Source organism: Bacillus rossius, chromosome 1 (genome assembly GCF_032445375.1).
Source record: "Bacillus rossius redtenbacheri isolate Brsri chromosome 1, Brsri_v3, whole genome shotgun sequence".
Taxonomy (NCBI): domain Eukaryota; kingdom Metazoa; phylum Arthropoda; class Insecta; order Phasmatodea; family Bacillidae; genus Bacillus; species Bacillus rossius.
This window is the reverse complement of record NC_086330.1, coordinates 148801126-148818262: the sequence shown is the minus strand read 5'-3', so window position 1 is coordinate 148818262 and position 17137 is coordinate 148801126. Positions and strand designations below refer to the sequence as shown.

The 17137-nt window shown below is 37.4% G+C and overlaps 2 protein-coding genes across 2 annotated transcripts; both read right to left on the bottom strand.

The window, feature by feature from the left end:
• On the bottom strand, positions 1 to 4065 carry LOC134529579 (cuticle protein 19-like). Its single transcript, XM_063363819.1, has 2 exons — positions 4051 to 4065; positions 1 to 237 (listed from the first exon to the last, which is right to left on the bottom strand). Exons 1-2 carry the CDS (start codon positions 4063 to 4065, stop codon positions 1 to 3), a joined length of 252 nt encoding a protein of 83 aa, XP_063219889.1.
• A 7129-nt stretch (positions 4066 to 11194) lies between these two features.
• Positions 11195 to 16265, bottom strand: LOC134529574 (cuticle protein 19-like). The gene is made up of 3 exons (XM_063363805.1): positions 16206 to 16265; positions 14124 to 14213; positions 11195 to 12306 (listed from the first exon to the last, which is right to left on the bottom strand). The coding sequence occupies exons 1-3, from the start codon at positions 16218 to 16220 to the stop codon at positions 12061 to 12063; spliced, it is 351 nt and encodes a 116-aa protein (XP_063219875.1). The 5' UTR covers positions 16221 to 16265; the 3' UTR covers positions 11195 to 12060.
• Positions 16266 to 17137: the final 872 nt, after the last annotated feature.

The window sequence follows — 17137 nt, the reverse complement described above, 5'->3', positions numbered from 1 at the left end:
TCAGTAGCCGTGATGGCCGTAGTGCTGTGGGTGGGAGGAGTGGCCGGACTTCTTGACGACGGCGTTGAAGCCGCTGTGCTTGTCGGCCGTGTAGTGCACGGTCCTCGTGGAGCCGTCGGGCTCGACCAGGCTGTAGGAGCCCTTCACCACGTCGCCGTCCCTGCTCTCCCACTGGTTCTTCACGTCGCCCGTGTGCGGGTCGTGCACCCCGTACTTGAACTCGTACTGCGGGTACGCCTGCAAGCAACAGTACTTACTCATCCCGCATGTGATTTCGGAAGGTAATCTGAAGAAATGTGTATTTTTTTTTTTTTACCAAGGCAAGGTCCACAAGAACATTTAACATTTCTGCATTTGAAAAAAACCAACTTATTTTCAAAATTCATTGAATGGTTAGTTAATTTTGGCGCAAGATTATTTTAACGAGGGGGGGTCGCATATGGGTAAGCGATTTCTAGTAGTGAAATTATTTTCGGTTAAGTTTTTAAGTTCCTACAGTGAGGCTACTTACAAAATCGGTTACAAAACAATATGGCGTGATTTCAGAAAACCAAGTTTAGAGGAAGAGTTTTAAGTAGCGAATTTTATCCCAAGATGCTCAAGATGATGTCATCTCCAAGATCACTTGATAACCAAATCAGTGATCAGAAATCGAGAAATGGCAAAGTTTTAGGGTATTCACCCACAATCCTCATCCCATTTGTTTCATGCTTGATCGATCACGGAAATCAAGTGACGCTTGCGTAGTCAGGTAAGTAAAATCCAAGAAAATTTTTTTAGGTTATTCAAATAGAGAAATAATTTCCTTAGTCTCAAGTCACGACTGTCTAAACCCACCCAGGTATTTTAGAACGTGCGTCATCACACCGAGCACTGACATTTTGACTGCTAACAATTAATTAATTTATATTTTCTGGAAACTTACATGTTCATTTAAATATATGCAAAAGGAATAAAGTTTTATCTTTGTACGCGTTATTTTACAACTGTTCTTCATCAGAAAATATTAAATTAGGCCACAGTCAATTGCATCTAAAAAAAAGTCCCTTATTTTTTCTGCATTGGTCTGTCTTGTGTGACCTTACTATCAATAGAGAGTAAAATCGAGGAAAAAAGTGGCCGTATGATTGTTTTACTCACGTATGGTTCGTGGTGCGCTGCTTGCAGTTGGTACTGCTGGTATCCCGGGTACGCCGACACTGCGACAGCGACCATCAAAACAGCGAAAACCTGTGAACAGATAGGTACTTTCCGAAGCCGCGTGGAGTATAAGGGTGGAAAGCCACGGGCGGAGGGATCATATTCACTGCACTGTAAAAAAATCTTTAAATTATGTAATTGTACAATTTTATTTTAAGCCTACTTTTTTTAGTATTCTCATTTTATGTGAACCCCATGGTTAAATTACACGAACCTACATCGGAAAATACAATAACTTACGTGTTCATTTATGCGTTTGAATTTTTATGTGAAAAAAACATATAGCCTACAAAGAATTTTTAAGTAAGTGTCCTGGAAATATTAAAGAGAACGAAATTTCAGCATTCCCCAACCAGTGACACTTTATTTAACTACTACGAGTAATAGTTCGAGATGAATAATTTGGCCTGTACCTGAAAGGAAAACATTGTTGCAATTTTTTTTCTCAGTTATGCTCCTAAGCTCCTGGTAAGTCTTGATGCTGTCTGCTTCATTCTGCTCAACCATAATGTTTTTATACCGTACCAGCAACGCATTTCTAGTACGTCGTAACTTGGAAAGCAGTTTACGTCATTTTGCACGCTAATTGTGTTCGTTACCGTTGGAATGCTTTTGTATCTAAACCAACACGTTTTTTATCACCGAAAGATCTCAAGGAACCATTACTTAATAATTGGCCACGGAAAGGTGCATTTTCCCCACACTGTCTGTATGGCTGGATGCGTGCTAGAATGTGAAATCAATGTTAGTTATACTGCAGAGAGCAAGCAATTTATTTCTGTACCATTCGTTTATTTATCTGTTTGCCTCAGTTGCATCTTCAATTGTATGTATGGGACCAGAAAAAATGGTAAATTAGCTGAATCTGCTGGCAACAGCAGATGAGTTTGAAACCTTTCGGGGGGTTCGACAGCTGATCCTCGGTGTCTTGGTCCCAAAGGGCCCCATAGTACTTGGATCAGACCTATGGTAATGGAAACGACCGAGAATAGCGCCGGCGTGTTCGGGGGCAACCGGGCTTAAAAAAACTGTAAACTGATCGACTAGGTGTGAAACGTTCCCCTAGTCCACTGGTCGGGAGAGGTACCGAGGTAACCCCGAGGCCCTCCAGACCACGCACGACTTGATTGTCATGTCTAGCCAGGGCTTTCTGCGGTCACCGCCGGATGAATCCAGGCACGTCCGAGCCTTAACCGGTTGTAAACCTGTCGGGCAGAGGTACGGCAGGTCGGAGGGTAGTCCGAGGAGACGAGGACATCCAGTGGAGTGATTCTGAAGAGTGGCGGTCGGCTAGCCGGTTGGCGAACGGTCTTATGCCGTATAGACGCCAAGTTGGTAGTAGTACGGGAAGAATCCATGAAAGATTGAATTGCCCCCGTTGAGGTTCCTCGAAGGTCAAAGATTCTGAATGGGTAGGACTCGTACTTGGTAGTGGTGCTCCGATCGCTTGGAGCAGGCTCCAAGGGTTCTCTAGCCCGATGCGGAGTCGACATGGTGAGCGACAACACAGCTCTGGTACTAGCCTGGATAGCTAGCAAAGGTTGGATAGGCCTCCACCGGACCACGGATTCACTTGGTGTTTTGAGGAGTTCCAGTGTGATGTGGGAATTTGGGGAAGGTTCCAGCAGTGCTGATAAAGTCTTAGGGCTCAGGACACAGCCAACTGTCTGGTTAGCTGAGCGAGGTACGGGGCTGAGGTGGTGACTATGCTGCGTTAGTGGCCCTAGCCGCTGGTCATTGCCGAAGCTCTAATGCCTACCCGATCAAAGAAGAGGGAGTGATCCCTAGCAGTTCTGTTTAATTTATATAGTTCTGGAATGTAAAAAACGAACTGGAATTTTTCCCACTCTACCCTGATAGGGCGCACATGTGAGAGGGACCGTAAGAATTCCGGCCGTAGGTCGGAACAATCTGTCTGTTGTTTGTCTTTTTTTAACTGTATATTAGGCCACTCAGAAATCAGGCCTATGATAATGATGGGTAGGGGCAAACATTTTTCGTGAAAAGAAATATGAACGCCCATTTGACTACAATATGGTATGCCTGCGCCAGCGGATATTTTCCTGGAAATTCGCGGTTATCTGCAGAGGAAGCCATTGCTATTATTTGACCGAACCGTTCAGGACGCATTTGCTTCCGCACTGATAACTGTGATTGTTGTTCGAATAGAAAACATTTATCTGAAAGAAACTAGTCGAATCGGGAAATATAGATGACGCTACTGTGTCTTAACTCTCAGCTAGTCTAGAAATATTTTCGCAAAAATACCTATGGGTTCATAAGACAGTGGCCGGTTGACATCCAAGCCATCACGACGAGAGACTGCCACGGCGTGGCCCTGAACGCACTACGCGAGACGATCCTGCAATTGTACGCCGTTGCCTTCCGTTGTGTGGAGGTTTAACGAACGATACAACACTCATTCCCGGACCCACGAAGAAAATTTTCCATCAGTGAAAGGGCCTCAGCCCAGCCAGGACTCAAACCCGGAATCCCCGATTATTCGTCAATCAAGAGCTCCCTGAACCGACAGAGCTGAAAATACACTAAGGGCAAGTGGTAAAAAAGGCTGGTGTATGCTGAAAACGTCTCTATACTGGTACAATTACCGGACGTTAGAGTGGCGATCGAAAGGTTGTGGTTTCAAAACACCAAAATAAATATATGATAAAATTAAAAATTATTAATAAATATGAAGTACGCAGCGTGTATTAACGTATTTAAGTTACTAATGGAATAACACATTCATAGTTTAAGTAGATTTACAAAATATTGTAGAGGAATTAATTTGCATTAGTGTAATTAAAAATTAATGGATGCATTCATTGAATATGTACATAATCATACCACGGAGTAAAATAACATTAACAGTAATGATAAATTCAACAAATCACAGCAGTTTTAATTTTACACTTTTAATAGTATTTTTACTTAAACAAAGTTTTAAGAGACGTCAAATTTCGTAGGTATAAAATAACATGTCTTAAGCGGAAACACTGCTGCCGCATGCATGACGTCGAATTACTCATTTATTTTTACATTGTATAACCCATAGACAACGCGTTTTAACAAAAATAAATATTCAGACGTATACACGGTACAGACGTTAAATTGAGGGCCACTTACCATCTTGTATGCAAATTCGTAATTGTTTAATGTAAAAGGCTTTACAATCGAGGATGACATCAGGCCGACAGTGGGCAGTTCGCCACGTGATTTATGGTGTTCTACTACGATAACGTAGATAAACGCGGCTTCACTGTGTGTGGAGTAGTGTTAACATCTGGACTTTAAATAAATGTGAGCCCCGCCTCTTGCCTACAGTACTTAATGCTTCACGCGACTTGAGTTCATGTAGGTCCACTGGGCGTTGTATGGATAAAATCACTGCGTTTCTGGCATTGTCATTTATTTTCTGAAACTCTAAAATATATTTGTCATTCCACAGCAGCATATCTCTACTCTGCACTTTATGATTTAGTTGTCTGACTTTCTTTTGATTTAATCATATACTTGTCAACTAATGGTTCGTAATTTAATCCCATCAACATATTATACGATTGATGTATCTGAAAGAAGATGACATGATATGGCCACAACAAACTATACAATATGTATTGTCATGATCTATTTTTGACACACATGCTACTTGCACCCGAACTAATCACATCTTTAATTCTGATAATTATGAGACGAGCAGGGATTTACACCCCTTAAATAATAGAGATCTCAGAAGAAAATTGCGCTCAAGTCGCTCTGCGCAAACCCAGAGAAAACCTTAGGAGAAGTGGGCGAGTGCCAAAAAGGACACGAATGATATGAGTAGTAGCGGAGGAGGAGGGGAAATACAAGGAGATAGCCGATGTGTCATGTGTCTTCCTAAATGTACTAGGAGATCCTAATTTTTCTAAGAGAACAAAAGTCAGCCCTAGAATTTTGTCTTTCTTAAAGGAGCCGCAATATGGGTAGAAAGAGTTAAACAATTATGTACCTGGTCAACTAAGGAAGGCAAAACGAAGTTCCTGCTAAGAACTAGCTTGTTGATGGCATACTCGTGGTTTCTCGTGGAAAAATTGTAATTCTCAGACACAGACTTGCGAACTTTTTCCAAATTACAAGACACTTCATCAAGTACAGCATTCAGGGAGTCTCCATCGAGATAAGAGTCATAGGGAAATCCCCACACATTCAAAAGATGGTGGGTCATGGGAAGAGGAGAGAAGGGGTGTTAAACCTGTCGCATAATGCAAAGCTGTGTTAAGTCCCACATTGATGAATTCGCTCCATCTAAGAGCATCTGATCCGTACGATATAAAGTGATCCGAATACTTAAGCACCTCATTCACTAGTTTCGACTTGTTTACTTGAGGGAAATAAGCGCAGCTGTAAATAGGTTTAATGGCCCATTCCAAGCACATGTTTTGGTACAACACTGTCTGAAATATTTGGCGTTGTCCGCAAGGAGCATAGTGTGATCACTAATTTTTTATCCAGGCCTGTTCCTTCAACGCCTTAGTAGTAGCATTGAACATAAATAATAACATAAGTGTTTTAGTAGAGTTACTATAAAATCCTTAATAATTTATTGCAAAAATTCTATTCAATATTTAAACCTTAGACTGAAACAATTTTTGATGAAACGAACTTTTGCCGTAAAAGAGGTTTAAATAAAAAAAAAATCAATACTTCCCTACTGTCAAATTCGTTCGAATTTAGTTTAAGCCATTTTAATATTATCTTAAACCTTGGTCCAAAGCAAATTTGTATACAACCACGTATTAGTGTAAGGGATGAAAAATAGTGTTTGAACGTCAAAAATGCATTAATACCTTAGTAGCCATAATATGAAATATGTTCTAAGCTTTTAAATGCTAGATGCATTGAGTTAAAAACATTCGAAACGATTTCACTGCATGGAATATGAGAAACGGTTTTATTAGTTTTTTTTTGTAATATTGGACAACATATTGGCTGGCACCTACATTAAGTTCTTAAAATGTTTCAGACTATTATAGAAGTTTCCAGAACGTTTCTAGAAGAAACGGGTACTTCGAAATCTACCTACGCCTGTAGGCTGTGCCAAAAGAGATTTTTTAAAACTCGTGTCTCGAGATCCCGCCACACCGAATCACTATTATTCTTTGACTATTTTATACAGTACAGTTTGGAGGGTAATATTTTGCAAAATATGGCATGAAAATTTTCCATTGAATAAACTTGAACAGATAACGTCGTATGTGTTTGAAAACTTGTCAAATATCTCTAAACTTTGATAGGTAAAATTGTTAATTATACATAATATATTAATTTGTAATAATTGACCATAAAGCAGTACCGTTATATTAATAAATTTAGTTTATAAATAATTTGTTTTTATTATGTTAGGGTCCTCAGTGCAGTGGTCGTTAACAGGTCGTGTTAATTTGTCATAGGTCATTGGCTCGATCCCAACACTTCTGCCTGTCTCAAACCTATGAATACTGAGTCGCTACCATAGAGTTTTAGAGCACCCAATACGCGTGACGTAAAGATGAAGATTCAATTTAAGTAAAGATGAAGATTCAATTTAAATTCACCTCCAAAGTTATTCAACAAAAAATTTTAAGTGCACCAAAAAAGTTTAGAAATTTTTTTTTTTTTCAATATTTCATGAGTCATTTACAGTGGAATGCAGTCTGTTTTCTTATCGCGCAGTATTTTGCGGGAATGTAATGTTTGAAGGATTACATTTTTTCGGTTTTCTTTATTTTGTTTTAGAAAAAAAGCAACTAAATTTTCTAAATTCACTTGGTAGCTCTCAGTACCTCAAGATCTTTATTTTTCCATATTTGGCTGATATAATCGTTTCAAACATTATCTTTTAATTGTGTTAACTGACGAACGTAACACAATATCAGCTAGATTCCATTGTGAACACATTTTTTGCTTTCTTGAGATTTTTGTGTTATGTTAAAATTATTATATTATGAGTCATTTTTACTCGAGAGGATTAAAAATTTAACAATGAATTAGAAAGTTGATTATTCCATCTCGGGCCTCGGGCCTTCCATTTGAACTGCCCATGGCTTTTACCGCCCGAATCAAAATTAAAGGTTTTTTCTGGTGCGCACGGCCGTGCAGAACCCAGGTCTTAAGCACGAGCAGGAAAAAAATCGCAATACATTTCCGCGTATAGCATCTGTATTGACATCTTTCACTTTACCATACAAATCTGTTAAACTGATTTTATCGGTTCATTAATTTTTATCGTTTTAAAACTTTCTCTAGCTTTTGATAACACTTTTCATCTTTCATACAATATTTCAGCAAACCAAAGAGACAGTATAGTATAAATTGTAATAATATTCTCCTTGGCGTAAAAATAAACTTATTTTGTTAGTTTTCTACCCACGTGTTGTTTAGACAGAGAAAGAGCGATATTGTAAGTTAATTCCCTGTCCACCGCACAACAGCGACACTAGCTTGGCGAGGAGATTACAATGACATCTCGTGTCGGGCAGTCCTACTAGAATTTTAAAGTGTACAAAATTTTTCTTATGGCTTGGCGATTTCTATAAGTATCATTTATATTCAATGATATTTCTGCGAACACTAGTTTGTAGTGATACAGTTTTTTTCACGTACATGTACAAATTTGCATATATCTGAAATTTTATATTTATATTTCTGTTAAATTGACAAAAACTATTCAGAGTATGTGAAACCAAGGTCAGTAAAATACAAGGCCGGCTCATGGGGTGAGGGGGGGGGGGAAATGTATTCGGGCTGTTCGGGCATTTTCGTAAAATAGCGTAGTTTCTAGACTTTTGAATCCAAACAATCTAGATTGAACATATCGGACATTAGTGCAGTGATTATATTAATTGAATGTAAATTATTTATATTGTCTAAATTGCTGTGTACTGTTGGTACATATTTGTAAAAAAAACTGCCGTAGTGAAAAATTACAATTTACCGATTGCCGCACACATAAATAAGTACGACAGAATTACGTGAAATTATGACGTAATGAAGTTATGGGCAAGCTAGGTTGTAATTTAATCCTATCAGAATATTATACGATTGATGTATCTTAAAGAAGGTGACAATAATAGAGACCTCAGAAGCAAACTTTTGAGGTAAGTTAAAAAGAAAGTAAGTTACTTTTGTTACAACTTCGAAAGCCAGCTACGTTCTTTTAATAATTCATGTGTTGGGAGACATACGCCATTGCCGTTGTATGCAATATATGTCCAATAAATTCTATTAAATCATAAGAAAGCTAAAAAATCACACTCATAATAAGTCTTAATTTCTCTTTAATTTACTATATTACGACACGAGTGTTATTTAAATACAGAAGTGTTGTGGTTGTGTAAAAGTGATACGCCACACATGCATCATAGCTCCTACAAAATTGTACTTTATGTTTAGTTACATAATTATTAAATTTAATATACAATATGACAGTTGTCAGTTTAAATGTAGTTCTTAAATAATTCATCATATTTTTGGTGGTATTTACCACTTCAGCAATTAAACTAGTACATAAATGTAATTAAGAATTATTTAGCCAGGGGTGATTGAATTCCCGAGGTGTTGTGGTCTAGCACACGAATGCCAGCTTGATAGTGGCCCAAACTTTCTGGTATTAATATATATATACCTTGAGGAGAAAAAATAATGTGCCACAAAAATAGACTATTATTTAATTAAATTCATTTCAATCTATTCTCTGATAAAGACATAATACGTGAATAACTTATTAGTAAAGTGATGAATTCTGCTGAAAAAACCATATCCTTTTTTTTCTGCCACGATGGCCATTAAAACTTCTTCTCCATGTGCCATCTACACTAAAACGTTAGGCAAGTACCATGGATATCCGGGCTAGAACTCAGCAATATGATTTTCCTGAGGATATCAGCGAGGAATTTTAATGCAGTGTTTTCATGTCGTCTTCAGGTAGTTAGTCGGTTTTCTGGGAATATTTCTCTTCCCCCTCCCCTCGCCCAGGGCAAAAGGATGCCCTGTATTTCCAACCGCTCGTCCGTCCTCCAAGAGGCCGCAGCACTGGTGGAGGGAGACTGCTTACCCGGGAGTCACTCGCCTGGCTGAAGACCGGGGCGCAGGCTCAGGGCGACGGGGTTAGGGCACCCCTACACCCGGCCATTAGAACTACTTTGTTTAGTTATACCTACCAGGGGATTATAAAGTTAACTCATTTATTCGACTTTTTCTTATGTTTTAATTAAGTTTTTATATATTTCTCTATACAGAATAAAAAGTTTTAAACGAGTTGTAAGATTACCATTTAAATTTAAATTTGAAACTTTTCAATTTGTGTTGAAAATTTAAACAGCACTTTCTGACGTTATTCATTAATCAGAGCAAAACGTTGCTATATTATTACGACTCTACAAGCACCGAGGAAAAATACAGACAAAGTAAGAATTCGCTTTGTAAATAATCTCTGATTACACGGAGAAAGTATTACTTTTTAATATTAAACTACTAAAACGTGGAAATGCTTTAACCTATTATTTCAATATTTAAACTTTGAAATATTCAATCAAAGTATTTTTTTGTATAACAGTTAATAAATCATAGAATTTTTTATGGATGTTTCTCCAAAGTATAAATACACATAATTTATATTTTACTAAGCAGCAGACTCGCCCTTTTTTAATAACTTATGCCGATCAATTCAACATAAAGGTCATGGTCTGTGACGATAAACAAGACGAATGAGCAAACAAACCCAAACATCATCTCGAATAGCAATATTCTATAGATACTGTCCTCCTTAAGATCTAGTATAATCGGAATTATCCATTTATGCTTAAAACCAAACAAACCCCTTTTACAACCCTTGGTGGTGAAATCTTGCAAGATGATAAAACAGTATATTGTTTATTACTATTTTCTTACCAAATATCTTACATCTTACTTTGTTAGTGTCAGTAATTTTTTTTAATAAATCAAAATTACACCAATGTCTTGAATGATGAATTTCAATTAATAAAAAATAAATATAATATGTAAACCTACATTTATGATATCCATCCTTAGTTTTTTACATCTAGTTGTAATAGATACAGAGGAATATATTTCTTTTTAATTTGAAAACTAAACTTGCCCCTTTTAAATTTTATAGCAGTTGAATTTTGCAAAATGGTAAAATTGTGGTAGTTTGTGTAAGTATGTTTGTTATTGATACACAATATATTTCTTTATCCTTGATTAGCTTCGGAGATATAATTAATAATCTTAAAAACTTATTTTCCCTTTTCCACCCGCTTAAAGGTAGAATTTCGAATAAATTTAAAAAATACAATTCGTAAATTGTTTATTCTTAGTTACTTGCCTTTAGATCTGATAGGTTCGGAAGTATGCATTTTACTCTTTTATATATAACCTTCCCCTTTTACACCATTTAGGGGTGGAATGTTTAAAAATGGTAAAATAATAATGTCTTGTTTATAATTTTATTTTTCTTATGAAGAATTATACGTGTTTATTTTATAGTTTCGTTCGGAGATTCCATTTTTGAAAATAAATAAAAACGTACCTCACTTTCACTGTCTTAAAATTCAAATTTTAAAAATGAAAAATATGTAATTCGTAAATTTATATTCAAGTTGTTCATTCTTAGTTTCTCACCTCTAATTCTAATACTTATGGAAGTATGCAATGTATTTTTTAAAATATACTTTAAATACCCTTAGGGGTGGATTTTCGCAAAATCTTAAATTATAGTTGATTAATTTGTTATGTTTATTATTGATACCCATTTATCTTAGAACCTTATTTACCCCTTTTTCACCATCATAGCGTTGGGAGCCTATAATTGTATTTAGCCAACAGTTTAAGTTATACCGTACAAATATAAAAGTTTCATCAAAATACGTCAAAAGGTTTTTGACTGATTCCGAAAAAAAAAAGAAAAAAAGGAGAAAACAGACAAAATTCTTGAAACTAAAGTTCTTAATAATTAAAGTAGCCAATTCAAAAGATTTTTCATTTTTCATTTTATCCAATGTACAGACATTTTACCTCGAACATTTTATTATTAGAATATATTTACCATTCTCATTAAGGTAAATTATATCAAATATTTTGCTAGATAAATCTGGCCTGTAAAGTCATTAAGTTGATATAATTTTTGCCAAGTTAATGATTAGACTAGTCTCCACTAGTTAGATATATGTAATGAAGTTCTGCTCATTATCGATACGAAATCAATTTAATAAAAAAGAACTATTGTAATTTTGGGTGGTGTCTATTCAAAATTTATTTTTGGTATTTCAAACTACCAAAATAAAAATTATCTTCAGGTCACCATTCTGTTCTTATTATTTTGAATAATTTGCAGTTGTACGTATTAATCAATTACTGGCTATTTAAGTAGCGAATAAATAATTTTATGTCTAACTTAATGTAATAAAACACATGCATTTTGTGTTTGGTTAAAAATAACAAATAAATGGCATGACGTTTTTTTTTCCAGATATTTAATTATCACAGAATATGTCCATATAAAAAGAAGGGTAATTAAATGTTTACAAAACGCACTTCAAACATACAAATATTATTTACATATGCAACACAACATGCACATAAAAACATATAAATCCAGGGATACTCAAACAACACAATCAAATAGTAAGGTCATCACATCGTTAAAATTTAAAACCACCTCAGACCGTAAAGACATTAGGTAATATTGTAGTAGTGCAGCGAGGTAGCGAACTGTCAACGTCGTGTTAGCCTGAGTCCTCGGAGACGATCCAGCTTGATTATGTTAAGGAACGCGGTCTGTGTTCTGAAGCGGGCTGGAGCATCCTTGGGCTGGAGGGATCGGGGGCAGTCGCAGTCAGCTCAGTAGGCACCGTGGCCGAAGTGCGAAACATGCTGAGGGTGGACCGCGTGGCCGGACTTCTTGACCACGGCGTTGAAGCCGCTGTGCTTGTCGGCCGTGTAGTGCACGGTCCTCGTGGAGCCGTCGGGCTCGACCAGGCTGTAGGAGCCCTTCACCACGTCGCCGTCCCTGCTCTCCCACTGGTTCTTCACGTCGCCCGTGTGCGGGTCGTGCACTCCGTACTTGAACTCGTACTGCGGGAACGCCTGTGGGACACAAACCATGACGTGAAACACTCTAGTTCGTCCAAAAGTTTCCCAACCACAAAACGATATGCTACAGGTCACGCAACCTAAGAAAGGTTTTGAGGGCGTGGTTATTGTGCTACTCCGTCCCGCCATCGGAATGAGGGAGGAGAGAATGCGACAGTCTGGGCAGTCACAACCAATCAGCGCATGCACGGGCAAGCTTCATGTTTTTCTTAGGGGGGGGGGGGGGGGGAAACAGGGGCGCGAAACGAGGCACAAGTAATGTTGATTTTATTGTAATAAAATTAGTTGCATTTGGTTTTTAATCCGGTATGACTAATATAAATTGATTCAAGTTAGGGTTAGGGTTTAAACAACCAGTCTGTGGCATTACTTAGCAGCTTGGCATTACTATCAGTATGATATTTTTGGTAATAATGTCTATCTGCTAACCAACGAGGCCGTCTGCTCAGTCTCAAGTCTGAGATATGTAGATTACATTGACTCTGTTTGATTTCACAGCAGAATTCCTCACACCTCATATCCTATATTACGAGACTACTATAAACTGCTCCACACTGTTATTGACCGGTGGAAAGTCCTCCACTACAACCTCGGTGAAGTCAAATAAGTGACTGGTCGAATGCCAGTAGTGTCTTGTGTGGAGTCTACTGGTGGGGATGAGAGTGTGAGTGGTACAGTGACTACTGGCCGCCCGACAGAGCAGACCAGTTGACTGCGTCTGAAAGGACTCGAGTGGTTCCCAATCATCTGCTACATCACTACATCTCTCGACAGCCGCCCCTTCAACTAGTGCACTCAACTAGTCGCCTCGTCTGAATGGGATCTAACAGTTAGCCATACAAACTAGCAACCAGCAGCCTGGTAAACAGTATAGTGATTGGTTGGTTGGTTGTGGTACTCGTACTTTTTTGGCTTTGGCGATTAGCGGATTGTTGAGATTACAGACTTTACGAACGACAACAGTGCGTCAGGCTTTACATTCATAGGTTGATGGCCGATACGCATTTTTTGTAAGAGAAGGCAATATGAATTGCAGCAGTAGTAGTGTGCGTTTTCTAAGGGCGCTTGAACAACTCAAATGTACCGAATATGAATAACTTATCACGTCTTAACCAAAGACTACCTGAATTCATACCACGATTTGATGTGAACCAAACCACAGTTGCGTGATTATATGGTCAATTGGACATCAATGATACTGAACTTTTCAATATTCAGATTTTAATGACGATGAATTCGATTCATATATAATTAACCATGAAAACAAAAAACTTTCGATTATTAGATGTTGATAATCGAATAGTACTACCATAAAATTATTTTATTCGAATAATTGTAACATCTATAGATTTTATTCATTCTTCCTGAAGCTGAGATGTGAAAACTCTACAAACCGGCCGAGAATCCAATATTTGACCTTAGGCTCACCAAACCAGGAATCCTGGCCAAATTTTTTTACGTCTGATAATGTACCCAATTTAAAGTACAAAAGTAAGCATTTATAAAATAAACAAAATGATCACTAAACAAGGAAGGCGAAGCTAGCAGTCGGTATGTGTTGATTAGCTGCAGACCTGAGTGCTTGTCACCTGCTTCCTGTGGGGCATTTCCGCTGCGCTCGCGCGTCTCGGACTCTGGAGGCGCGCAGAACGCACGAGAAATTCAAAATTATACGCAAGTTTTCACGCCTGTAACTTTAAATTTTTGTGTTTCCGGACATACTATTCCTGGAAAAAACTTGCTGGTTTTTTGTATTCTTTACCACTCATTCAATTTATGGCCCGTGATTCGCGGAAGACCTGTATACTCACGTATGGTTCGTGGTGCGCTGCTTGCAGTTGGTACTGCTGGTATCCCGGGTACGCCGACACTGCGACGGCCACCATCAACACGGCAAAAACCTGCAACACGTATTTGTTGTTATTGCAAGTTAGATAATAGTTCTTTGAGGCAATTCATCTCCATCGGATACATCTGTAAAGCCTTGTTCCCAATACGTGCGGCTATCTGGGTACACATACGGTGCAGAGCTTCAGATTAAAACACGCATTGGGAAACTGTTCAAGAAAACCAAGTGCTGTATGTTTGATAAACATTCAAGAATACGCTGAGGGTGGATGAGTAGTTAGTTCCCGGATTTAGTTTTTAAACTGTAATTTTAGAAGAAGGGAAATGGCTTAAATGCTATCTTACAGAAAAATATTTAGGTATAAAAAACTCGGTTCAGATTCTTGAAAACACTCAAGGGACTTTCCGTACACTTTTAATATAATTTAAACGCCATAAAATGTAATGGTTACCGCTCCAAACTCATAGTTTCTCCATGCAAGAGACTACTGCACGCCAGATCACAGCCGTGCTCGTAGAGGCGATAACGTGTTAGAAGCACAAGCAAGCGTCACACTTATCATCCCACCTCGCTAACACAGACACAGCCCTGATTGGGTGCGCCCGTTACGGCTCTCTTTCACAGGCCGCTTTAATTTTATTTTTAATTTTTTTGTCATTACGATTATTTAAGGGCAAATATATAAAATATTAACAGAAGGCCTTCGTTGCATTTGTTGTTCTGTAACAAATATTTTCAACAGATATTATATAGATATATACATACACACATAACAATGTTGTACACACGATAACTGTCACAAATTTTCACAAATCACTTCTAGACTAATACATAAAATGTAGTAGTGGAAAATCTCCCGACGAGTTCGTTAATGGGCAATAGTCGACCAAAGGGGAAGAAATGGAGGTTTTTTGAAATACAGAAAAATTGCTTTAACTCCTATGATATGGATCATATCAATAAATCTATACATAAAATAATTTTTCTTTACCTTACCATTACTGCAAGGAGTAGAAATAAAAATATTTTAAAGTAAAAAAATCATAATTTTTTTATATATGCACTATCGTGTCCGTTATAATTTATTGTATGAATCCTAAACTCTATCTAAAACTTTCTCTGAAACAATTTTTGATTCAATGAATTTTACAGTCAACAAATAGGTCGATTTAAAAAAAATTAAAAAAAACTTTCTTAGTAACAAATTCGTTTGAATTTATTTTAAACCATCTTCAAATTATCTTAACCTTGGAGCAAAGCACATTTTTATACGACAACGTTGTTTGCGCAAGGGATGTAAAATAGAGTTTGAAGGTCCAAAAAAATAATTACCTTAGTTGGCATATAAAATTAAATTCGTTCTAAACTATTCAATGTTGCGTAGTAAATACCTACTCAATGCTGGATACATTGAGTTAAAATAATTCGTAATATTTACGCTGCATGGAAAATGAGCAAATATTTAATCCATCATTTTGTAATATTGGAGAACATAAATATGTTATTTACATTAAGTTCTTAAAATGTTACAGAAATGTATATGAGTTTCCAAAATATTTCCAGAATAAATAGATACTTCGAAGTCTACCTACGCCTGTAGACTATGCCGAAAGGGATTTTTTTTATACGAAAACGTTAACTGCATAAGATATGTTCCATATTTGCATGAAATATTTTTCCACTTAAAATGTAGGTTCATAACTTTAACTACATGTTTATTAAAGTTACCAAAATCTATGCACTGTTTTAAACGCTTGCGGTCGTTCTGATTTGAGTCGTTTAGTATGATATTTCATAAATAAAAGACACGGATTGCTTCCTCATATGTCCTGCAACTTCATAAACGAGGGAAAATCGCCTACCAAAATCGCTGTGAAGCCTTTATATCTATATATTCGTCAAATAAACTATTTATTAGCAAAATCTGGGCATTTAGAGAAAAATAAGCTATTGTGGTTTAATTTTTTTTTTCAGAATTAATTCTTGCTGTCATGAGCCGTAGAGTGTCCGCTGAACAGTTGCGCAACTATTCTGCACCAGTTACCTGAAGCGAAAACATGGTAAGCTGGCGGGTCGCTGCACTCTCTCTCACTGCAAGCTGCTGTGTGGCTCTCCTCTGGCCAAGCTCCGTGTTTTATACGGACCGTGTGGCGTGGGCGCCGTGTGTCGGCAACAGGAACACTGACTGCCCGCATAACTTCGAACAGCAATTAGGTGGTGTTCATGACGGAACGTTGAGACTTTTTACTTCCTCCCTCCCCCTACCCACCCGTCAAAGCAATCCTTCGCATAAATAAATAAACAAGAAACCTTGCTGGATATTACAACACTGGCTGCCAGGCATTCCTGGGTTTTTGTCCGCTTGTCTTGGTGCGTGCAAGCATTCTAAACGGCCGAGTAGTGTAACAAAAGGTGTGCATAGAGTAGGTATACAAGCTATACCGCCTACGATTAACACCCTTATACTGTAGTGGAAATAGTTTGGTTTCGATTCACGTGTACGTTTTTTGCGAAATCAACACGTTGTGACGTAAGAGATATTTCTAATGCGTTATAAGATACAATATGTGTAAACAAAATGTGAGCGAGTCTTTTAGTACTAGCCAGAGATGTGTAACATATATTCTCGGAATCAAGAAAATTCATGTGTTCCCAGTTGGAAAATATACTTACAATACAAAACTCGAACACACAATGTAACGTATAATTATTTATAATCATCACAAAAAAAAATTTATATACGCAAATTGGGTTTTTATCTAAATTTATGGACGCTAACCACACATAGATTCCGCAACCGCCGCTAGAATTCGCTGCCAGAGTAGCTGCTTTGACTATCGAATCATTCCATTAGCACACAGAAATTTTAAACTATGTAATCAAACGGCTCCCATAAAAGCGAAAAAGACTTGAAAAATACTAAACCCCGGCTTTGGACCTGATTTTCAACTAATACTTCTTAAGTTTTTAAAAGTC